Here is a 25,852-nt window from a genome sequence, read left to right on the forward strand (position 1 = left end):
ATGTGGAATGTATGCAAATTATGTATGATATTATATATATTATATATATATATATATATATATATATATATATATATATATATATATATATATATATATATATATATATCGTGCATAAACTAACCCCGTCCCCAACCCTCCATTTCCCTTCGGGAAACTGCATGACACAACGAAGGAAAAGAGCTATCACACATTTCTGCTGCCAGCCAGTCGTGCCATCCCCTCGCCAGTCGGTTAGTCCGATCCGTCAGAAACCAAAACAGTTATGACTGGTTGTAACCAGTTACGTCTAGGACCTTACTAAACTCGACGAATAATTCTTCGCTGGTCCTTTTTTATTTGACTTGAGAATTGCCATTGCAGTTCCGTCTGTGGTCTAAATCATAATCTCCACTTCCTTTTTACTTTTTCGCTTTATTTTTAAAATAAATATTCTTCTGTTGTTCCAATGGAGAACCCGGAAAGCGGCCTTTAAAAAAGATATTTCCGCCGTGCACGCGGACCAATCTCGGCCTCTCGTGCGAGTGAGTGGAGAGCAGAGCTCTCCAGTGCTTGAATGAACCGGTATTGACTGAAGGAGACTGGTTGTGTATACATATCCTCTCTCTTTCTCTGTGTGTACTACGTTGATGTCCATTGTTCCTACCGAGCCAAGCTGCAAAAAACTTACAAGCGCGGATGAAAATGAACATTTAAATGAACAGGAACTATTGTCACAACTGAATCTGTTGTTTGTTTTGGTACTCTCTCTCTCTCGTGGCGAGTCAGTGTGACTGTGTGGGAGAGGCAGGACGTCTAAAGAGGAATGTCAGTGCTGTTATCAAGAGACTGACAGACCGGGCGACTGGAACAGCAAACCTGATTGTCAGTAAACTGAACTTTGAGTCTAAAGTGGACGGGGGGAAAAAGTGCCAGTGGCGGATTGCAGAAGAAGGAGGAAGAGGAATAGGAGACGAAGAAGAAGGATAGAAAGAAAACGAGTGACTGGGAGTAGCTACAGGCATGAAAACAAGAAGAGGAGGAGGAGACGAAGAAGAAAAAAAGGAAGGCAGGTGCATGAGAACGAACGATGCCCAAGGCCGAACAGTTTTCAGTGTTATGACGAGACAAGAGATTGTGTCCGATACCTGTGACTGTTTTGACAGTTACTCGACGTTTCCCTAATCTTCATCTTCACTAAATGACGTGTGATTGGTCTGATAAGGCCAGAGTAAACGGGTGTTGCTGGGAACGTCTATAACTTCTTCTTGAGGAAGAAATGGAATGCTGTATAAGTTTGTATAGAAAAAACAACCAAGTAGATCACGTATCTTATTACCTTTTCATTTCATATAAAGTGTCATGAATTGATATAAGAGATCTGGGTTGACTGTACTGAGATTTTTCCGTGTAAGTGTAAAGTGTCAAGCGAGTTTAGATGTCACATTCTCCCGTGAGCTAAAAGCTATACTTAAGCATTTGTTTCAGCCGTAGTTTTAAGAGCTGCCAGAGCTAAACATCGCATTCGTTTCATAAAGTGATTTTGTAAAATGATTCCGTTGTCCCTTAAAAGTCTGAAAACGTTACAGCCACGGGCAGGGGAAGTCCCAAGATACGAAGGAAAGAGAAGGAATATAATCATGAGGATTTTTTGAGATTGTGTCCTGCGTAGGTGAAGGTCAATTGAGCAACTGCAAGTTCATGGTGTCGGTTTTTGTGTGACAAAAACGTCTGGAGAAAAGCAGAATTTAATTTTCATACAGTGTATAGTTGTGATTTCTGTTCGTTAGTGCTGTGATTGCTTTCCTGTTTTTTGTTCTTGTTTTCCTGTTGATTTTTGTAGGGTCAACAATGGTCTAATTTTGAGCCATCAGGCGGGCCACTATATAATCTGTAAGTTATATTTTTATTATATGTTTCTTTCTTGAATTTTTCTTTGGTTTTGTTAGTATATACAATAATTATGCTTCTAGTTTCCTTTTTGAACGGTTCAAAATATTTTACATCTTTTCAGTCCTCGAGTCGGGTGAAAAATATTATGCATATTTTTAATCAAGAGTTAGGTGAGAAATACTTTGCATAAGATCCCTGAGTCAGGTGAAAAATATTTGCCTTTTTAAATCCCTGAATCAGATGCAAAATATTTTGCGTCTTTTAATCCCTGAGTCAACTTACAGAAATGAAATGCTCGTGGTGTAAAAGTCCTTTTGTAGTAGAGCTTTTTGTACCATAGGCCCACTCCATGAATTTAAGGTATAGGGAACTGGCGCCGGTGTACCGTAAGCTGGTATCGACACCCCTGCTGATTACATAATGATATTTTGGCAACTTCAGAGTAAACCAAGACAGAAGGGAAAAAATTGGTATTATAATAATCAGTAATGTTGAGGCTGGTATCCTAAAACATTCCAAATGTCTGGGCTAAAACCTGCCTGCTCTGTAACCTACGTCTGTTACGAACAGAAAACAAAGGAATTGGGTATGCCATGTAGATGGATGTGTGATTTCCTGTTACCCTTTAACTATACGCTTAACGTAATTGTCACTAGGATTACAAGTGTAGGGAGGGGCCACTCTCTCACAATCAAATTTTGTCATGCTTGTACTGTGCAGTATCTGAAAATGTAGAATATGAGACAACGGGCTTTTGTTTTTTAATCATTAAGATGTTGCAACGCAGAATACTGTACCTACGAATACTTTTTGGCATTAGATTTTAAAATATTTTGGACTATTTTTCATGTAGCACTTGCATATATCACCTAATAAACGAATTTTAAGGGTCCTTATGAACAATGTTTGCATAAACGTATTTGCTATATAAATAATCTTTTGGTTAGGAAAAAATTACTTGAAGACTTTTTTTAGTATAAAATCGTTTTATGGAAACGAATAATAAGCTAAAATATTTTCTGTAGGGAATACTACAGACTTATTGAAGATAGGAAAGATGACGTATTGGATTAACACTGCATGCCCACCTGAGTGCTCAAATGTCAACATCCGTCACTCTTGTGATTTCTTGTAAAACGATTAAAGCTAATTTGAACGTAAATCTATGATTTAGACAGATGCTTATAGCGAAATCTCTGACTAAATCAGCAGATGTTAGCATCACATACAATGTTTTACTTCATACATTGATTTATCATACGCGATAAGGGGCTCCGGAATAGCTACACGCGCGCGGATTCACGGTGACACTTGAAATGTGAAATATTAGCGCCTTTTGTAGTCAGTGGAAAAAGAAAGCGACCAGGTGACAGCTCATTTACATGTCACTATCCAATACATGTCATTCTAGTGCTTTATTTTTTAATTAAATAATTTTGAACTTGTCAAACTAACACCAATTTGACTGAGATAGACAATGGACTCGTGAACATTGAGACCACAGAGAAGGGAGAAGTCAGTTGTTTTATTTCACCAAATTTCTGGGAAATAATACCTCATGTAAGATGTTTGTTTCTGGTAACTTTCTCAGAGCGGTTTCATGGCCTTTTAACAATTTTATCTCTGGTTTTTGGTTAATCTAAAGACAATATAACAGCATTAAATGTAACCGGAGTGGTGTTAACTCATAAGCATTGAGACAGCGTACCGATGGGAGATGTTAGTACTTTTATTTCATAAAATTTGTGGGAAATAATACCTCATGCAAGACTATGCTTCTAGTATATATATCTATAAACTATTATATGATTTCTGGAGAGTTTTATTCCAGGTTTTAGGTTAATTTAAAGCCAATATTACAGAGAGATTTTAACCGGAGTGGCGGAAATGCTCGGAACCGTGAACCGTGCAATGTAAACAAACCCTCCGCTTGTAAACAAAAGGGTGGAGGAAACTATCTCTTCACCCTCAAGAAACCGAGTATCACTCCTATTTTCCGGCGGAATTTCGCTGAATTATGGAAATTAATGGTTGGTTTAACATCTTACGCTAATATTTATTGAAAATGGACGTGAGTGAATTTTGGGGTCGGCAGAAATACGGGTGACGAAGAGGAGCGACGGGGTGTCCTTAGCCTAGTAGGACGTCTAACCCACATGTGTGTCATTTCCGTTTATCCTTTGCTAAGTAGGACGTGGAAAAGGTCATGGGACGATCATGTATGGTCTATTGTGGTACAGTTTTGCAGGTTAGGGGCCCATTGCAGACCGCTGAAATCGATTGAAAATGATAAATCCTAGCCTGACCTTCCGCACGTACCTACCTAGGTAGCTAACCCAATCGTATAGCTAGCCTATTTTATGCCATTGTTGCTTGGACCCGATGGTGAATGGTAGATTCCATTTTGTTCTATAAAGATTTAAGGGAGCGAGTGCAGGTTGATGGGTCAAAATGCTCTAACCAGATTTACCTTTACCGAACCTAACCTTGGATACAGTGGCCTAGCCTGGCCGAAGGGGCTTCGCCCCTCTTTGACGCCCCTCTCCTTCAAAGTACTAAGCTTTGATCCATCACTCTGCATGCATCTTACCCAATTTTCTATATTTCCAGTTAATTCTGAGATACTAGGTTGGTTATACCCTCTTTCTGCAGTTGCCCTACAAATTGCCATAGGATTGATGACTGCATTGAAGTTGTTTTCTGTTAATTTTTGGTACTTTTTATATCAGAAGTGCTTCATTTATATTAACTATGAAGTTTACATGTGGCAGTCTAGGAAGACCTAACCAGGCTGTAAATCACAAGAGTGAAAGTCAGGATTACTTCTAACTCCTACCATCTTACTTTACCCTAACCTTGGGTACCAGGTCGCACCTGGCCTAATTCACCCCATCCTACCCTAACTCAAAGCATTATAAAAGAGGAAAACTATTTTTTAATGAAGGAAATAGAGGGAAACCAAAAGATAGTAAATTGTACTGACAGAAATATTCAGAATGTGTAAATCACAAGGTAGGCTTGCCAAAGCATTTGGAGAAATAACAGCTCAAGTGTGTAGTAATTGTTAAGTCACAGAAATGATAGAAAATTATGTGGCAAGGCCAATTACAAGGATAGGCCCGGACCCTAATCTAATTCAAGGTAACATAAAGCACTGGGTATGTGCTGTTAGGTTCTCTTTACAACTGCTGTAATTTCATGATTTCTTGCTTTGGATTTTATATGTTACTGTATTTCTCTTTTGCCTTTGGTGTGTGCATTTTTTTTCATCACGAAAATTTATTAATTTATTGAATAATTTCAGTTGCATTTGGTTTACTCTTATAGGTTTTTTTTGTCAGAAGTTTATAGTATGAAAACTAAAATATTCATGATAATTTCATGTTTATTGAAATATTTGTTATTTTGCAGTCACCCTGTATAGAATATTGATAATTCACAGCTGTCCAAGGAGAGTATCATATGCATCCCAAAAGATTTACTGTACAGATCTCTTATTTTATTTATTCTGTACTGCCTAGAATGTTACAGTGACAGCTGAGAATAACTCACCAGTTGAGGAATGAAGTCATGGTTCTTGTCCTTGTGTGCATCTCCCACAGTTACAGGAAATTCCAAACATAGTACTGTAGTACGTCACAAGATCACTAACTGTTTAGACCTATTCCTAATTAACTGAAAGTATAGATGTTACTTTTGATAGCAGATACCTTTATACTTAATTTTACTCTGTTTTTGTGTAAATTGTTGTCTTTTGTACTTACTGTCAGAAGATGTAGGCAACGTATTAGCTATCTATAATGTAATAGGAATTATAACAAAGATAGAAAGGCATATCACATATTTGCTTATAGAAATAGCTTGCCTGCTTTTTTATTTCAGATAACTTCCTTTAATTGAGGCACAGATGTACTTGGCAGTATTTATGATTTTATTCCCAAGTATTAATTTGTCTTACATGCCTGAAGAAAGGTTTTAGTATGACGCTCTCTCAGAGGGTTAATCAGTGTTTGTCATATATGATCCATTGAGAGACCATAAATCATTATCAAAAGCTTATGACTTTCAGGCAAAGTTGTCACATTGAAATTGGGATTTGTTGGGTTACCCCTTCTCATCTATTTATTAAGGCCAATCTTTTGCAGTAGTAGTCACAATAATTCCCTGAGTTACCTAGTGGATGTCCTAGTGGATGTAAAATGCAGTTTATTGCACTGGGAGTGCTGAGTTACATGCTGTAGATAGAGCCAGGTATCATCTGTTTCCATCTTCCTGTGTCTGTGTATTGCCATGAAAGTTGAATCATTAAGGAAAGCCTTTTATAGGACCTGTTATTCATTGCTAGGCAATGAACGTGTTCTGATTAGGCTTTTGTGTATGAGGTAAAAGTAGTTTTGAAATCAATCTTGTCCATTACAAAGATAAAGTACAGTAATTGAATAGAAGGCCTTTGTGACCAGTCCATTTTATTATCAAGTGCTTCAGTATTGTATTACAATCTGTATTTCAGGCTGGCAACAACCTCTTAAGCTTTTACCCCAGTTGTGTTGTGCATTTTCAGATTCTCAGCTTTGAGATCTTTAAATATATACTTTACTTTACACTAAAACCAAGCCTTATCACACTGTGGACTCTTGGATGCCAGTACCGTTGTCACCATTGGACAGTTGAATGTATTGCATCATTAATTGCAATGGACCAGACCTCTTTGGGAAGTTGTTGCAGTTCGATTTCTTCTGTCTTTATACACCATTCAATTTTTTTTGAAGTACAGTGGTACCTCGAGATACGAAATTAATCCATTCCGAGGCGCCTTTCATGTCATGAGGTTTTCGTATCTTGGACCTCATTTTACATGTAAAATGGCTAATCCATTCCAAGCCCTCCAAAAACACCCCAGTAAATTTCATAATAAAGCTAAATTGACCTATAAATAATGAAATACTACAACAATTTGGACCATTCAATACCTAAATTAATAACGTACTGCTAATTACCTGTAAATAAAGTGTATTAGTGTACATGGTATACAAGAAATACTGTACGTATGTAGTAAAATGTGGAAGCTTGCCTTTCGAGTGAGGCTATCTCCGAAAGTGGCGACAGAGGAGGAGGACAAATGGCAGATATGTACGTATGTACGTACACTTAACTTTACGAAACACATAAAAAAATGTAAGGAAAACTAAACAAAAATTTACGAAACACAGTAACAAAACTGTAACACTTAACTTTACAAAAAACTAAAATAAAATAAAAAATTTTTTGTCTTTTTTATTTTTAATTTTTTTTTTTACTTTTTTATACTTTACGTAGGTTTTTTTTTTTTTTTTTTTTTTTTTTTTTTTTTTTTCCCCAAAATTTCAACTTCATCACCACTTTCAACTTTCTGTTTTTTAGTATCACTTGGTTCTTCCTTTTTACTTACTCCTGCTAATACTAAAGGCCTCTTTAAAAAATAACTATCCAAGGAAAATTGCTTCTGCCTACTTTTCACAATGTTCCTGAAACGACTCAGGCAAACGTCGTCGAACTGCGCAAGCATACGACCTGTGTGAGCCTTTTCGGGGTGTCTTTTTTTCTGTAAACGATTGCACTTTATGAAAAGCGGCTAGAACATCCTTAATTTCTACCGTTGTCATAGGGTTGTCCTCCTCCTCCTCGCTGCTGCTAGAGAACTCCTCTTGAACGACGTTATGTTGCATGGCCTCCAACTCCTTCAGGTCATCCGTCGTAAGCTCCTCTTGGTGCTCCTCGAGAAGGTCGTTGATGTTTTCCTCGTCGACGACCAGCCCCTTGGACTTCCCGAGTGCAACGATCTCATCAAGATCTGGTTCCAAAACAGTTTCAGGATCGTCAACTGTTTCTGACTCTGCAGCACCAGCTTCGCCCACGTCGAATCCCTTGAAGTCTTGGGCGGGTACGGCATCAGGCCAGAGTTTCCTCCCCGAGGAATTTAAGGTTTGCCTCGAAACCTCCTGCCAAGCTTGGTCGATGAGTCGGATGCATATGACGATGTCGAAATGCTCCTTCCAAAATTGACGTAAGGTGAGGTTTGTGGTATCGGTGATGTCGAAACATCTCTTGAAAAGATGTTTCGTATACAGCTTCTTAAAGTTCGTTATCACTTGCTGGTCCATGGGCTGGAGGAGAGGGGTGGTGTTAGGCGGAAGATAAAGAATCTTGATGAAGGAATACTCCACTAGGATATCTTCCTCGAGGCCAGGAGGGTGGGGAGGGGCATTGTCCAACACAGCAGACATTTCAGAGGGAGGCGCTTCTCTTCCAAGAATTTCTTCACTGTCGGGCCGAAACACAGATTTACCCACTCCGTGAACAAAAGCCTTGTTACCCAGGCTTTTGCATTAGCCCTCCACATCACTGGAAGCTTCTCCTTAAGCACTTTGTGGGCCTTGAAGGCTCGAGGAGTCTCGGAATGATACACCAGTAGGGGCTTCACCTTGCAATCCCCACTGGCGTTTGAACAAAGTGCGAGCGTAAGCCTGTCTTTCATAGGCTTATGCCCGGGTAGCTTCTTCTCTTCCTCCGTGATGTACGTCCGACGAGGCATTTTTTTCCAAAAAAGGCCAGTCTCATCATAGTTGAAGACTTGCTGAGAACTGTAGCCTTCCTTGGTCATCATCTCGTCGAACGTCTTTTTAAAGGCTTCGGCCGCTTTCGTGTCCGAGCTGGTAGCCTCCCCATGCCGCACCACCGTTGGCGTTGATGTCCCTTCTCCTCCGTCGTCTTCCGCCTGGAATCAAATTGCCGAAAATAGCACTGGCCTTGTGGGAGATTGCCGTCTCTGTTATCGTATCGCCAGCGATTTCTTTGTCTTTTATCCAGACAAGAAGCAGCCGTTCCATCTCGTCGTGCATGTGGGTCCTCTTGCTGGACAAAATAGTGATGCCCTTGGAAGGTGTAGCTGCTTTGATGACATCCTTTTGCTTAAAGATGGTGCCTATTGTCGACGGATTTCGGACGTATTCCTTGGTGATCTCACTCAATCGCATACCAGCTTCATACTTCTTGATAATCTCCATCTTTGTCTACAAAGAGAGCATTTGCTTTTTTCCGTGAATTTCAACTTTCTTGGGACCCATGACTACGTTATACTGTACGTAATTTACGTATAAGTAGAGTAAAGTTTTCACGCAACAATAAAGTACGTATACTGCAATGAAATTACTAACGAATTTACGTTAATAAACGAAATCATTAGACCGAATGAATACCGCGTGTGCATGATACAGATGATGCCGTGCAGTGGTCGAAGAAGCACGCCGCTACGTAGATGCATCATGGGAGGGATGCTGACCAATAGGAGAGAAGGATCTCATGGTGGTGACTATCATCAGGAACCAATGGGAGAGCAGGAGGATGGTGGCGAGTCTACTCAGTTGGTGGGGCGCGAGTTTCAAAATTGTTATTGGTGGTTCGGGCGAATCTCGGACTTTACAGAAACCTTTCGTATCTTGAAAACTTTTCATATGTAGAGCCGTTAAATTTTTCGTGTTAGCTTTCATATCTCGAGTTTTTCGTAAGTTGAGCCTTTTGTATCTCGAGGTACCACTGTAGTCATCCAGATTTTCTTGCTCCTATGTTTCAGATGTCAGGAGGTTTGTTTATACTTTACACATTTCATTCTGAGGCTAAACCAAGTATGAGTGCTTTGTGGTCTTCCCTTTGGTTCATCATCTAATTAAGTAAACTATTTTGAGTTTATAAGGGACTTTATCCCTGACTTGATAGTAACTTGAACTCTCTTGGATCAATCATTCCTTGAAAAGCAATCTGGAACTTTCATCAGCTCAGTGTCCCACTTAAAGAGCATTTTAGCCATGAGGCAATTGATGAGGTTGTTATGAACAAACAAAATATTTTTAAGATGGAGTAATTTTTCATAAAAGCTAAATTTTATCCATAGTGCTTGACAGTCTAGCAGTTGCTGTTCAGTCTACATGGAATAAAATTTGGCTGGTGGATAAATAACCTGAGGGTCCAGATGGCGCTGGTGTTGTGAGAGTGCTCCTTTTCTTCCTTTTGTGAACAAAAAACTATAGGTTTGGGGATCATTGTGGACCAGAGTGTGGTCATAATATGTCTGATGGTTTTATAAAAAGCAAACTAGTTTTATTTTATATTTTTTTAAGAGGCTGTCATCTGTATATGTTGGGTGAAAGAACAAATTTTAACAGATATTCGCCATAGATATGAGGAGATGCAAGTCCTATGGGATTACAAGTATAGCAGTACTAATGATGCATATAATTTCAGATATCTACAAAGGATGACTGGATTTATAAAAACTGACCTGAAACACGCAATAACTCATGTGGACAAGTAGCAAGTTATTGTATTATACCTCAGCAACCATAATTTCCTGCACAATTATAATAAGAGTATTTCGTCCTGGTCCTGGTTGTCAGTGATAGCATTTCAGCACCATGAAGGTTCTCAAGAAAGGTATGCCAACGTCTGTTGAATCAAAATCAAGTGTAAGTTTTCAAAATAAAGTAAGTACCAGTGAGAACATTACATTTAGTAAGCTGTTTCCAAACCGTATGACACCTGAAAAGCGGGTTAGGCCTCAGCCTTTAATCAAACGATTTACGGGTACCTGTGTTGTTTGCAAAAAGATTTTCAACGAAAGTTACGCCGAGAGGGATCCCACAATCTCTCGCATGTGCTCACAGTCAAAAGAGAAGCCTTCGGTGTGTCGTGACTGTGATGAAAGTTTTGTGCAGACTAAGGGACTGAAGATTCATTCAATCAAGCATGGAGATGGGGATCTGATCAACGAGGACAGTAGTGACGAATGCGTCATTATTGAAACTGGGGGTGGCAGTGACAAAAAGCTGACAAACACTCATATTAGCAAAAATCAAGGTAATGTTGAAAAGGACGAGTGGGTGATCATTAAGTTTGGGAAAAGCATTGACGAAGACGACACAGAAAAATCTTTTAGCATTAAGCTGTGTAATGAGGAGTGCAATGAAGTGTCTATGGTTGTGCAGCCTGGGGAAGAAGGAACGAAAACTTTTTCTGATGTGGTTGTCAAAGAGGTCCATGAGGAGGATATGGTGACTCAGAGCAGTGACTTGACAGTTAAAGACATTATACAGATTGGGTCGTTGTCGTTTGATAATGGATACGAGGACAGTGATAGTTTGGGTAGTATAGGTAGTGTTAGTCAGGCTTCTAGCTCCACAGTGACGAGCCAGTCGTATCCGGAGACAGATGGAGCGTGGACTGTGTGTACGAAGAGGTTCAGTACTGCTGACGCAAGGCTCGACGATTGGAGCGTCTGCACTCAGGATTTCTCAATGAGGGGCAGTTCTTCTCTTGTGTGCCACATTTGTAAGAAATATTTTGTTAGTGATAATGACTTGAAGTTCCACATTCTGACTCATTCCCAGAAAACTAACTGCTCCAGTGTTGAGCCAGTTGAAAAACGCACAGATAGAAGGTCAGCAGAGACACATGGCTCAAATGCAGCATACCGAGAGCCAAATAAATGCAACATTTGTGGTAAGAGCTTCTCTGATGCTAGTGCATTGAGAATGCATTCAAGAACTCATTCTAGTTCGGTATCAGATAATGTAGGTAATGTGTTTTCTAAGAAGGTCCCTCACAAAGGTCTCTATCATAAAAATCCATTTCTCCAGGCAAATGAAAAACTCTTATCCTGCTCAGTGTGTGGCACAAGATTCCAGCACAAGCAGCAGTTGGCTAAGCATACCAAAACACATTTAATGTTGGCTTGCAAAGTTTGTCAAAGAGTTTTCAAAAGTAATGCTAAACTAAAGAAGCACATGTTACACGTGTGTGGGAAAGTATGTTGGGATGAAACAGATGATGTGAGGCCCAGCACATCACATTCTTCGGAGACTAAGCACAAGAATGCGAGAGAATTGGTGGGCTGTGGAAAGGCTAAGGATATTTCTGTTCATATAAGCAGTGAAAAGACTGCTGAAAAGGGCAGAGATGCCAGGAAAGAACCTTTAGTCTTGGACCTCCGCAAGTCATTTAAAGCAATCTCTTTCGCCAAAGGACCAAACAAGAACATCAAGGAAGAAGACATTGCCATTGAAGACTTCCCCATGGTTGAAGACTACTACGTAACTTACGTCAAGGATGAAGTTGGGGAGGGAGGTTGTGTATTTAAGAGCATTGCAGAATTGAAAGAGTCCAGTGTACAGAAAGGAAAGTGCAGTAAACGATAAAGTTTATAGATTTTTCATAATTTGATGTTGCAGTACTTAAGGCAATTAGTCATAAAAACTAGTGGATAAATTGTAGTATACTGTGAAGTATTAAATTTGGTAATTTACTGACTTTTTTCCTTATTGACTTGTTATATAAGCCTCTGATATCGGTGATCAAGATATTTCCTGTTAAAAATATCTTCCATTTATTAAGTCTGATGTTGAAAATTGGAATGATGTTGACAATTATGTTTGTACGATTTTTATGCTCTTCAGCATATTACGTATAGTAAAGTGTATTTGGAAAGCTTGTTTCAGTACTTCTAGATCAAAATGTAAAATCAGATAGAGAGGCTGTCAATCTTTGTTGGTTTAATGCTATATGTTCGTGAGTTTGCAGTGACTGAGCTAATTATGTGGTAGACATTGACTGTGTTAGGTATCCATCATAAGTGATATTTTCTGTATCTTAATTCTGGCTTTCCTTATTTTCTGGTTGCGATGCCATGGCGTTTTGATATACTTAATTATAGCAAAAACCAGTAATGTACAGTAGATCAGAGTTCAGGTACTAGTTATTATTATTAATAGGTGTTAGTTTTTCCAGACCTCTGAGTCTCAAGTATTCAGGTACTAGTACCTGTACTGTACCTGTCTATGATTCCTCCAACTTATCATCTTGTATAAACTGTTATTCCACAATCTCTTAGATTATCTTTACCAGCTTGTAATATATTTTTGTTTCTTTGCAGTATCATCATTACTCTCTCTCTCTCTCTCTCTCTCTCTCTCTCTCTCTCTCTCTCTCTCTCTCTCTCTCTCTCTCTCTCTCTCTCTCTCTCTCTCTCTCACTTCATCTGTCTATCTGTCTGTCTCTCTCTCAGGGCACAGTGATGAAAATACTTTCATGATGATATATTTAAGTTTTTTAAGGAAATTTCCTAAATGTATTATTATTTTTCAAAGATTTGTCTGGGCACCCTCTGTATGGATAGTAAGAGCCAGATTATGCTGTAGTACTTACAGTATTCAGTCCCACACTAGTACAACATAAGTGAATTAATATTCACTTGAACTGTGAATCTTTTAAAGAGTAGATGCTCATTTGACCAGTGATGTTTTGTATTTAAATTTATTTTTTTCATTATATTCACCTCGCTATTTATTTTTGAACGTATAAATATTGTACTATATTGAAATCAAATCTGAATCTCTCAGGTTCTTACGACAAGACTGCAAGTTTTACGTTGTATGGTCTGGGGAAACACGTATATCAGTATTTTAAAACAAGTATCAATATGTTTCAGAAACAGTATTTGTTGTTGGCTTCTAGATTTTTTGCAAAAAAAATTGTCATATAATTTTTTTTCCAGATATTTGTTTTTAGCTGCTATCATTTTTGTATCATAAATTGTGATGTAAATTTTTTCCTTCAACATTTTTATATTTAGTTATTTTGAACTGCATTGACATGGGAATTGTTTTTAGCTCTTGAAATGAGTGATTTGCTTAATCTGCTTACCAGGAATATGTTTCTTTATATTTATTTTTATTTTTTCAGAATTGTACCAGAAAATTTCCAGCACTGTATTTTGAGCAAAGTCATGTTACAGTAATTTCCTTTTTTTTTTTTTTTTTTTTTTATCTCTCGACACTTCCACCCAGGACTATTCAGCAAAGTGATGAGAGAGAATGGGTTTAACAGGGTTACCGTTAGAGAGCTATTCAAGTCTTTCATGAATGCCACAAAGACCTCATTTCTTTTTTAATTGCTTGGGCTTTGATCATTATATTGCTCATGCATTGATAGGTTCTGTCCTGTCGTGTGCATTTTTCTATTATTTACACTAAATAATTTTTATTTATTTATCATAACACATTAGCAAGTCACTATAGTGATGCATGTAGTGCCAAAATAAACATGTCTTTGTTCTGTTCAGTATTTGTTTTATGTTTCATAGATGCTCACAGTTTTGTTATATCTTGTAGATGTCAATGTCATTATATTTAACTTACTGAGCAGTTTATGTATATTATTGATATGCAGTACCTAGACATTTTTTGCAGTTTCCTACTTATTAATTTCAATTCGTATGGATTCATGGTGTGTTGACTAATTCCTTAAAGACATTTTATTGTTATCTTTCAATTTATCAGTTTAATCATGTATATATTCATACAGATCACAAATCTTTAGTAGCTTTACTTGTGGGTGGATAAAGCAAGTGCTGAATAGTTTCTTAATCAAGCAAAGTAATTGATAACAGTTGGCAAGACTTCCCTTCCTCAGAGGAGCCCTATGTACGTACTCTTCTAATTCTCTGTAAGACTCATTGTCTTTATCTTTCCTCGTCATACATCTTCAAATTGTTATTACGTATTGTGTACTTTCTTGTATCATTTTGTGAATTATTGAAACTGAAATGCAGTGGTATTGTTTTTTCTGCTACTGGTATGTTTTGATGTTATATCTTAACTGTCATACTCTACTAGGAACCATTTTCATTGTATTCTACTCTTGACGTGCTGTATAACATGCATATATCTTCCTTTTCCTGTGTCTGTATTTGAAATTGGTTTTTATATATCAGGCAATTTTTTTATATACGTAGTCTTTAACTGTTTAAGTTAGGACAGTCAGTTTAATATACTTTGTGTGTAATATTAATTTAATTTAATTTTGCTAAGCACCTTCCTCTGCAGAATCGAGGACACTAGGTGTTAATGTTATTCACTGTATTTCCAGTATGAGCTCTTTTAGATCTGTCTTTCTTGACCACAGACTTGAGTAAAAAGTGAGAGTTTGGACAGCTGAGACAACTAACCCAGTGATGGGTATCACTTTATTAAAATACTCACTTGACACCCAAGTTCCTCATAATGCTGTTATATGAATTTTATTTTTTCACAATATCGTGATTGTAATTCACATGAGGTTTTTCCTTTTTTTTTTTTTTTTTTTTTTTTTTTTTTTTTTTTTACATTGAAGCACTTAATGTTTGTGACAAAAATGTGAACATTTTAAATTAAAACTTCAAGTTACAGATGTTGCATATTTGATTATATGTTTGCTGCAAGGCACTTCAAATTTCTTTTTAATGTATTAGAGTACTCATTGCATTTTATGAAGTGTAACACTACAGATTTCTGTGGTTATTCTTTTATGTTGGTGTATAAATATCTTAGCTTCTATAAGGTATAGAAGTGTGGTCGTTGAGAGGAGAGAGGAGGCTTTGTGATCAGCAGTTTCAGTCAGTTTTTAAAAGCTGTTTTGCCATGTCGACTTAAGTGTATAACTCTGCACAACTAAAAATTCTGGTGCCTGGAAAGAATATTTTTCCATTGATGAGATTGCCAAGTGTTATCTACTACTGGTTCGCCTCATTCTCTTGAGGTCCTATTGTAAACTCAAAGCTTCCTTGAGACAGCTCCAGAAAACAATGTTTGCCTTTGCTTATAGGGAAAGTAAGTTCATGAGGGCTTGTTAAAGGAATTTTCTATCAGCCTTACCTTGGTCCCAGGCATTGTTGCAAAGTATAAGATCCTTGTAAAAATAACATTACTAACCCTTCATTTACAATACGTACTTGTTTTAGCTTCGATGCAGACAGACGGAGAGGCTCTGTTATATCCAGTCAGACACTCCATTATTTTTTCCTTACATTGGTCACACACTAGGTACAGCTTCACCTCTTGATGTATGTATTTCCAGAAACATCTATATTTAAGTTAAAGAAGTAAATTTGGAATGTTATAAATATCATATGGAGTTGTGTATCTACAAATGTCAATGTTGCTGTTAAGAAGCTTGTTGGCCTTTTAAAACATACGAGGTTGGGTTTTGGAGGCATTGTTCCACTTCTGCATCATTACAACACATGCAGATATCTTTGTTTTATAAATACAAACCGTATTTCACATTAATTACTATCATCCCTTCTCAGCATTGAAAGTTGAATAAGAGTTGTTTGTTTTTCTAAGTGAAAGATGATGTCATTCACTTACATACTACTGCTTTTGCTAAATTTGGATTGTGGTACTGGAGTTTGACTCCCATCCTTGATTAGTAAATGCTATTGTTGTAAAGTAAGTTTGGATTTGTGTTTATTTATTATTTATTTATATATTTTGTAGTTCACACTCAACCTAAAACCAGTCATTTTATCTTCCTGTGAGTATTTCTCACATTTTCCATGCAGTGTTAATTGTTTCAGATTTCCTTTTAAGCCATGTCTACTGGCCCTTAGAAACACAGTGTGTGAGTTCTGACTGATACTGTTAAATGGTCAGATTTTTGTAACTTCATGGGAAAACAGAGGAACATTTTTCTAAAGTAGCTGCTAAAAAAATGGATGCATTTACTCTTTCTCTTTCTTTCTCACTCTCTCTCTCTACCCAGCTAGAGGTATCGTTACATGCATTTATACCTGGTGTCAGAGCCAGATCTATGTCATTATTTCTTGTTGTGCTTTGAATTGTTTTTCCATTCATGTATGTTTTTAGTTTGTATTTATTAAGACTTTCCTCCTGAGATCCAGTTTTCATTTAATGTATTTTTTGTTTTCTATATAGGTTTGTTTTTATTCTCATTTTCCACCCCATAGTGATTGTTTGTTTACATCATTTTCTTTGCAGCATCCCTTTGGCCCTAGCTGCAACTCCTTTAATTTCTTTTCCTCCGTTCATATTCCTTTCTTCCATCTCACTTTCCATCCCCTCCTAACAATTGTTTCTTTGTGCATCTATATGGTTTTCCTTCTATTACACCTTTAAAACCTTTCTAATATAAATTTCCTTTTCAGCAGTGAAGGGCCAAAATTCTATATTCCATTCCACATAATTTTCTGCACTTCATTTCTTCATTTTCCTTATACCACAGTTCCCCCCATACTTGCAAAGATTAGTAGCCTTTGGAACCAAAATACTCATGAAGCTAAGGAGCTGACGAGGATCTTTTAATTTGGCAACATTCCCTATTCCCTCGTTCTGTAGTTGTGTATGGTTAGTTTCTGGTTGGGAACAAATTCATATGTTAATTGTTAGAATTTACTGTTGTTTTTAACTGATGACAATTTTTGATGTGGTTTTCTTATACGTAAAAGGATCTCCAAAAGTGTGTTTTCAATTGAAAGCTTTGTTTCCAGGAAATTTTAGTTGTACGTATTATAATTTTGCTTACCACTGTCAAAAAGGTGTATTACATTTCATGTGAATTATTTTTTGTCCCTGATATTGGATAACCAAGTTACTTATTCTACAGTTTCTGTTTTTATTCTGTCTCCTGTTTAGTTTTTATGTTTACACATTCCAAGTTTTCTTTTGGTATCTTGAGATGGGTATTTTATAAATAGGGAGAAAATTCTTGACTCACCTCTTATTTTATGTTTGTTATCAGTCTCTCTTGTTTCAATTGTCATTGATCTTGTTATATTACATGGCTGTTTAGTAGAGCTCCTTGAATATCAAGGGGAAATTATAATTCTGAGGTTGAACTCAGTGGTCTGGTTAAACTGTTTATCACTAATAATAATAGTACATAAAATAATGAAGCTATTTGAAAACCAAAGCCTTACAGAAGGTTTGGCAGCACAAATTTAGCAATTTGGTGTGGCCAACTTCAGTGCAGTTTTCTGTTGGAGTTTCTGTCGTCACTTTTTCATGTACAGAGGTTCTGCTCTATGTGCAATGTACGTAGTGTCAGTTGAACTTCCCAATGCATTTGCTTTCTCTTACTTTTTGAAATGAAACTTAACTCTCCAATTTATGGCTTCTGTGCCAGTGTTAGTAAAAGCTATATAATGAACAGGTAAGTATTTAAAACATAAATCTTAAATTAGTTGTTTATATTTTTCTTGAGTCTTGTAGCACTTACCTTTGACTTTGATTTGGTTCAGTTTTTATTTAGGAGGAAATGTGATGTGATCATTTAGTTCAATAACCTTTAATGGTGTGGTAGTCATACTCATGAGGTCTTTTGCTGTGTGAATCCCTTTCGTTAGGTCTTGTTTGCTTAATTGCTAGTGTGCTGTATATCAAGATATATTGCAATAATTGCTTCATTTTTTTAGTTCGTGGAAAATTGGTGTCGTTTGAATCTGTCTTAAGTGTCTGGAATCACTTGTATTGTCATTACTTCAACTCGACAATCATAATTTACTTCTCTGTACTATGCATGCTGTTGTATATTGCATTCAGTAGTGATTAAACTAATCTGTATATTATGTATTTTCTACTGCATGTTCTGTACAGTTAATTTACTTAGTCATAATGCGGCAGGATAACACATTGTACTAAGCTCATTTTCTGTTAATTGGTGGATGAATGGATTTTTTTTTAATGAAAAGCAACACTCCACAGCAGGTTTTTCTGGTATTTATTGTGCTGAGGGGTTGGAAATTGAAGTGAAGTTGAATTTTGATATCCATTTCAGTATTGTAAGTCTGCTTCTTGTGAATTTTCCGTGTACAACAATAATTCAAATTTGAAAAATGGCCTTGTGTCATGAGGTGGTGATAAATTGTTTTGTGAAGATGAGGTTGTCTGAACTATTTGTATTTATCTGTACATGGCGTTAGGTCAGAACAAACAATGGCTTTTGTAATTTTCAATTTGATTTTTGTTGCTCCATTCAACATTATTATGGCATGAGTTACAACTGTCAGGCATCTGCATTTTAATTTAAAAAGTGAAGACTGGCCAGTAGATTCTGTCGCTACAGTATTAGTGACTTATTGGTATGGTTGCAAAAAGTATAGGTGCAGAATGGTTTGTTACTAAACTATTACTTTAGTGTAATTGTTATAATCTGTATACTAGATAGGTAAGCGTATTTTCTAGAACTTAGAAGTCAGCATAGACCATCAGCTTATATGTACAAAATTTGTACAGTAGTTGTTCAACTGATGAAATACAGATTTTTACAATCGTGTTACTGCTAAGTCAAGTACTGAAAGAATGTAGATTAAGAAATTAGTAGTTTGTTATTTTAGTGCAATTATTTATGGGTTATTCATATTGTCCTGAAAACTCTTTTGTACAAAAAATAAGATCTTTGCTGCATAGATTTTGTGCAGCCTGTATAAATGTTGAAAAAAACTTGATGAAGTCAGTATAAACATTTAAATACATTGGATCCCTGCCCATGTGTGCACAAAAGGGAACAGAACATATACTGTGTTGGTAAGAAAGCAAAGTGGCAACTTCTATTACAGATCCAATATTAAAGTGCTGCAGTTTATTGAATAAAAGTTAGATATTAGTTTTAAAGACATGCTCCAAGAGAGCTGAGTGTTTTGACTTGGTGGTTTGGTTAAGCCCATAATATTAATTGTTACTAATTGGATTGACACTAATTATATTTCTATTCTGTGAGCACATATACTCCATGAACTGCATGCTATGCTGTCATGGCTCACATTACATTCTACTGAGTGCTAATCCTTCCAGTAGTGATTGGTAATTAAGACTGTTGTAAAATTATGGTTGGTAGGCTATGCCATACCATTATTGTTTTTGAGAAATTTTATAGTTTTTCACAGATGCATGTACAGACTTTCAGTTCTTGTGGATTCTGTTTGTTAAAGCAAACACACTGTGGTCTTCAGTACTAAATGATGCTTGTTTGACAGTTGAAATCCTGAAATTTAGAAACTGGAAGATTTTGTTTAATGTCAATTATAAGTTCGGCTGACAATGCTGTAATTGTATGAGTAATTCATAGTCGATATTCAGTCCTTATTTTCTAAGTATTTTTATATATTTTTAAGTACTTTATTTGTTGTCTTTAATTTGATAACGTGATTTATTTTCATGCTCAGTTTTGTAGTATACTGGTATTTTCCTCATTGAAAAAGGAAGAGTGTACTCGAAAGTAACTTTTTTTGAATCTCATAACAAACCCTCAACATTCTTGAGCATTGTTTTCTTGCCCTTCAGCAAAGAACTTGGTTTGTTGGAGTAGGCATACAGGGTAAAGTCTTGAAATGGCTTATATCTTGGAATCCTACTAGGAAGACTTGGAGGTCTGACAATGCATGACCAGAAGAAATTATAGTTAATGATTGCAACAGGGTGGGAAATTTTATTAGGGAAACAGTAAAAACTATAGAATGAAGTATGTTCTAGTGATACATGGAAGAAAATCAAGTTTTTCTGCTACATATATCTTTTGCAACTAGAATTTTTTGTAGTCCTTTTCATTTTTTGGTACAAAATTCTAAGGCTCATACAAATTACGTAAAGATTCTGTCATTTATGTCCATTCCAGAACTGTTACTAACAATGTTTAATTTTTGTTGCCAGCAATTTTATATCGTGCTCACCAAATGAGTGTGCGTATTATAGGTACATTATCTGGTGTGATTTTTTATGTTCAAAATATTATTGTTGGATGAGTGACCTTTAACCAGGAATCAAAATGTCGTTGAATGAATTTTATAAAAGCAACTGGTAAAGTTTGCAAAATGTTAAACAGCACATTGTTTGTGAAAGTGTATCCCTTTGGTTTTTTTTTATAGAAAGCTTGCATCAAATGTAGACAATCTATAAGTAGCTTTATGAGCTTCATATTTATTTTTGTATTTTCTCCGTTTACCAAAGTACAGTAAGTGTGTTTTAGTACCTCTGTAATTGCCTGTAATTACAGTATGTCTTATTCAATGCGTAGTTTTACGTTTTCACGAAGGGGAACTACGAGTTGGTGATATTTTCTTACCTTGGCATGTGGTGTGAAGTACATTTAATGTTGGGAGAGCCACATGTGACAAAGTATGGTAGTCTTTATAACCAGTTTCTGTTTTTTTTTTTTCAATAAATGCATAGAAATACATATGTTTAAATGTCCTGTAACACTTGCTAGAAGAAAAATGACCACATTCATGGTTATATCAGTTACTTTTGTTGTGATATTTTGCACTTTTTGAGCAACATTGGAACCTTGAATTTCAGCGCTGAAGGAGTAACTATATTTACACAGTAATTGTCATAATTTCTCTTCCCAGTACAGTACTGTAATAATACAACCGATGTGGTAACTGGTTTGTATCACAGAAGAGTACAGTTTGTTTTTACTGTTACAGATAAATAAGAAGCTAATAGTTCAATACAGGTGATATTTTCCCTTCTTCTGTAAACAGTGACTGAATGTCGAGTTCTATCTGTCTGTCAGAAAAATATTGAAGTTCCAACATTTTACCCAAACCTACTTAAGGTCCCTTCTTGTATCTGATTTCAGATATATTGATTGTGTTGTCAATAGTTTTTTACAAGATTGGTTAGATATGATATGATATCAAATTCACACCTGTATTGATTTCTATTATGGAACTGGGATTACAAAATTCTAGATATTGCAAAATTCTCATGATTGGTAACCTTTGATAAACTCAAATATCTGTCATGTCAGCAAGCATGACTTACTAGGTGTGGATATTCTTTTAAAAATGATAGTTCTGTACATGACAAATCCAGACCCGACGTAGGCGACTTTTAATTACCATTTGTGTATGATTCTCTCTCTCTCTCTCTCTCTCTCTCTCTCTCTCTCTCTCTCTCTCTCTCTCTCTCTCTTTTTGCCAGTACAGACTTAATTACGTTTATATATCTCTTTCTGAACTATGCTCTCTCTCTCTCTCTCTCTCTCTCTCTCTCTCTCTCTCTCTCTCTCTCTCTCTCTCTCTCTCTCTCTCTCTGTGTTTGCCAGTACAGTGACTTAATTACAGTTTATTATATCCTCTTTCTTCTTTGAACTATGCTCTCTCTCTCTCTCTCTCTCTCTCTCTCTCTCAAAAACAAGGCGTGATCCCACCTCCAGCTTACCTGGAACGCATGCAAGATTTTCCCCTCACACATAAGTTGTAAAGATATTCCTGATTGTTAACAGAAAAGATGCTACAGTCTCCAGTCAAATATATTTGAATTAATTTTTCCATACTGTTTAACAAGCACATTACTTATTTTTTTTACATATTTATTCTAATAAATAAATCATTAGTATCTTAGACTAAAATTCCTGCATCTTTAATTGAACACGAAACTTTTTTTTCAGACATTTTAAGGCTTTTCCATAGACCTTTCCGCTTGGTCCTCAAGACCTGAATTTCATAATCAATCAACCAACAACAAAGTACTTTGTAGGTATACTCCCAGAGTAAGCAAAAAATAATAATAATAATCCTCTTCACACGAAAGTACGGGCAAAATCCTTCATGAAACGTCATATTTATCATAAATATAGACCACTCAATTTCATGATAAGGCATAATTACACGACAGGTCTGATATAGTTTTTTTTTTTAAATATAATTTTTTGGTGAGGGCAGTTGCACTGTTTGAAACACTAGTCGATTTGGTATACTACATGAATTTGTGTCATAATGAGAGGAGAATCTGAATATCCATCGATTTATATAATGAATATTAGTTCGTTTGATATTTCTAGTACATACTCGCATGCCATCGTAACTTTATCAGATGTAATTTTTAAAACATCACAAAGTCAAAATTTCTCCATCAATTCACAAGTTGACCAACAGATGTAAGTGTCAGTGACTTTTCTTGTGACGTAACTGAAAACCTCTAGCTAGTGTCTGTGCTTTGAGCAATTCTTGCTTGCTCGTCAACCAATCAGGATGCAGGTCATCCTACACCGTTTTCAAAGAATTACACGGTGGCTTGTGATTGGCTGATACAACCTTTTCAGGAAGAGGCCCCATAAATCAACCAGCTAAATCGAGCAGTCATTTGTTGAACTTCTTTTGAGTGTCTATGAAGAGGAAATCATGTTCCCAGGTTGACAGTCGACGGTAAGGATTGTTAGTTTTCATTATGGTGGCGAGTCTAGGTTTATTGTGTGCCATTTACAATACGAAAAGAGGCAAATGTTCACCGAAGTCTCATATACCTAGTACCTGTCATATATTCCCAGGGGATAGTGATACCTGTTCCAAACATTTGTAGGTGCTAGTGTTTAAATATTCATCCAAGTGACACATTCAGTGATACGCAGTGATGCTCCTTGGTTGGTGTTTGTGAATAGGAAAAAAAGTGATCAATATAGGGTAAAAAAAACTGCATGGTACAGGGATGGACCATGTACAATCAATGTGTATAACCCCAAGAAAAGTACATTATAACGCGTCCTGACACCGGAGTAGAGGTCTTTAGCTCCGTTTCTCACCAACAACAACAAGTGTCTGATGCCCATCTCCGATGTTAGGACGCGTTATAATGTACTTTTTTTTGGGGTTGTACACACTGATCGTACATGGTCCACCCCTGTACCATGCGGTTTTTTACCCTATTTATGCATATTTTGTGTAAGCCTTTGAAACAGTGTTTTAGGGATACCCAGGTTTTTACTACTGTGCTAGTTTTGACTTAAATGCGCCGTGAAAAGTATCCGTCTATATCCGCTTTGAACGTGCAGTTCCGTTTGCTGTATAGCAGTTTTATGATACATATATATATATATATAATATATATATATATATATATATATATAGTATATATATATATATATATATATATATATATATATATATTTATATTATATATATATATAATATATATATTATATATATATATATATATATATATATATATATATATATATATATATATATATATATATTTGTGGAATTAAAGTTTTAAACCCAAGGGTGCGAGTTAAGGGCAGAGGTCATGTACGTTGTTTTATTATTAAGAAATGTGTGAAAATTAGGAGCGATCTGGGGAAAAGCTGGTATTTGCAGGTGACCTTTGACTTTGTTACAATATTAACATATATTGTGGTTTGTTATAAGTCATCTTAAAATCAATTTTGAATGCACAATAAGAGCCGTTTAAGTGACGTATTCCGTGTACTACTTGCTACAACTACTACTACTACTACTGAAGAAGAAGAAGCGCCCGCATTTGACGTTTTGTAAACATTCATTGACTGGTGACTCGATTTAACCTTTTCTTTTGCATGACTTCGCGTCTAAGTGTTATCACACGGTGTCAGGTGCTAGGACAACGGACACAAGCCAAAGGATCAGGATGCAAGGGCATTTTAGTATGTTCTGAGCTTCAGAACAGATTGGGTTGCTTTGTTATAGGGTAAACAACCGAGGGACTAGCTGCGGCCACCTTAACCGTGTTCGGAACCACCTTCAGAAAAAGCACTTTAACACGTCCTTGCACCAGAGATTGGCACCAGTCACGAGTCATAGGATGTGGGAGAAACTCCTCGATACCTTGACTTTCCTCTTGAAGTAAGAGTTTTCTCCCAAAGTACAATATAAGGTCATAATTTAAGATTAAACAGAGGTTAATGAAAGTCGAGTCATGCGCAGTGCAGTGCAAACCTACCTCCATGAACGTTTGTTGACTTGTGTCAATAAACGTTCCATTTCCTGTGCTAAATATGCGCACCACTCGTACCCATAGATGCTGGGATGCTTTCGTCACAATCTTAAATGACGAGGTGTATCGGCCTTTGGAAGTATGTATGTATTAGAGCAATTTTATCATTATTGCATTACTATGACATCTAGAATTCATGGAAACAGTGTGTAAAGACATCGGCGTACGTGTAAATATCCACTGAATTGGCAACGATGACTTGCCATTCCTAGAACGCATTAAAGATTACATTTGTTTCAGCCGTACAATTATTAAAAATTAAAAAAATTATTTCAGTCATCTAGAATTCATGGAATCAGTGTGTTAAGACATTGGGGTATGTGTAAAGTTCCACTGAATTGGCAACGATGACTTGCCATGCCTAGAACGCATTAAGATTACGTTTGTTTCAGCCGTACAATTATTGAAAATTAAAAACAAATTATTTCAGCCATCTAGAATTCATGGAAACTGTGTAAAGACATTGGCATATGTGTAAAGTTCCACTGAATTGGCAACGATGACTTGCCATTCCTAGAAGGCATCAAAGGTTACATTTGTTTCAGCCGTACAATTATTAAAAATTAAGAAAATTATTTCAGCCATCTAGAATTCATGGAAACAGTGTAAAGACATTGGCATATGTATATGTGTAAAGTTCCACTGAATTGGCAACAATGACTTGCCATTCTTAGAACACATTAAAGATTTGTTCCAGCCGTACAATTATTAAACTAAAAAAATTATTTCAGCCATGCTATTATTAAAAATGAAAAAGTGAAAATAGTAACATATACTTAAATAAATGAAAAGTGCTAGTAAAAATACATTTTTTTTGTCATAAACATTTCATTAACCCATCATCTGTTTGACTCGTGGATTCTGGCTGCCTGACATGGAATAATCATTAACCCGTCGTCTGTTTGACTCGTGGATTCTGGCTGCCAGACGTACAAAATTATTCCCGCCATGGCTTTGCTGTAAGGCGTTATCAAACTCACATATTTTAAGTTGAATTTGGAGTGAATTAAGAACGAAATGTGTAAAATTACAATCAAATAAGCACTGTAGAGTTTCATTTGTGATGGCAGTAAGGGTAAAACCATCGATTACAAGGTAAAAATGCATTTCAGTTCAAACCATGACCCTGGGAATAAGACTTCTCATTCTTTCAAAAATATAGGCAACAAAACGTTGTTTTATTGTGCTGATTACAACTACAATATTGAGTAATATCAATAAACATCATATAGATATGCAAACATTGTTCAAATGAACACTTTGAAGGCTGGGAAGGACGTGTCTGCAAGTGTATGCCTGCTTGTTCACGAGATGATGATACGTCATATTGGATTAAAAAACTGCCTTGAGAACGTATTTTACAAAGA

General features: G+C 36.3%; 1 protein-coding gene across 2 annotated transcripts; it reads left to right on the forward strand.

Moving 5' to 3' along the window:
- The first annotated feature begins 638 nt into the window (after window positions 1–638).
- LOC135201695 (zinc finger protein 600-like) lies at window positions 639–20,905 on the forward strand. Of its 2 annotated transcripts, none has more exons than XM_064230844.1 (3): window positions 639–1,872; window positions 10,150–12,648; window positions 12,711–20,905. In XM_064230844.1, the coding sequence occupies exon 2, from the start codon at window positions 10,320–10,322 to the stop codon at window positions 12,096–12,098; it is 1,779 nt and encodes a 592-aa protein (XP_064086914.1). In that variant the 5' UTR covers window positions 639–1,872; window positions 10,150–10,319; the 3' UTR covers window positions 12,099–12,648; window positions 12,711–20,905. The 2 variants fall into 2 exon arrangements, with proteins under 2 accessions (XP_064086914.1, XP_064086913.1); XM_064230843.1 differs by lacking the exon at window positions 639–1,872 and adding an exon at window positions 2,970–3,902.
- The last annotated feature ends 4,947 nt before the right edge of the window (window positions 20,906–25,852 follow it).

Source organism: Macrobrachium nipponense, chromosome 28 (genome assembly GCF_015104395.2).
Source record: "Macrobrachium nipponense isolate FS-2020 chromosome 28, ASM1510439v2, whole genome shotgun sequence".
Lineage (NCBI taxonomy): Eukaryota > Metazoa > Arthropoda > Malacostraca > Decapoda > Palaemonidae > Macrobrachium > Macrobrachium nipponense.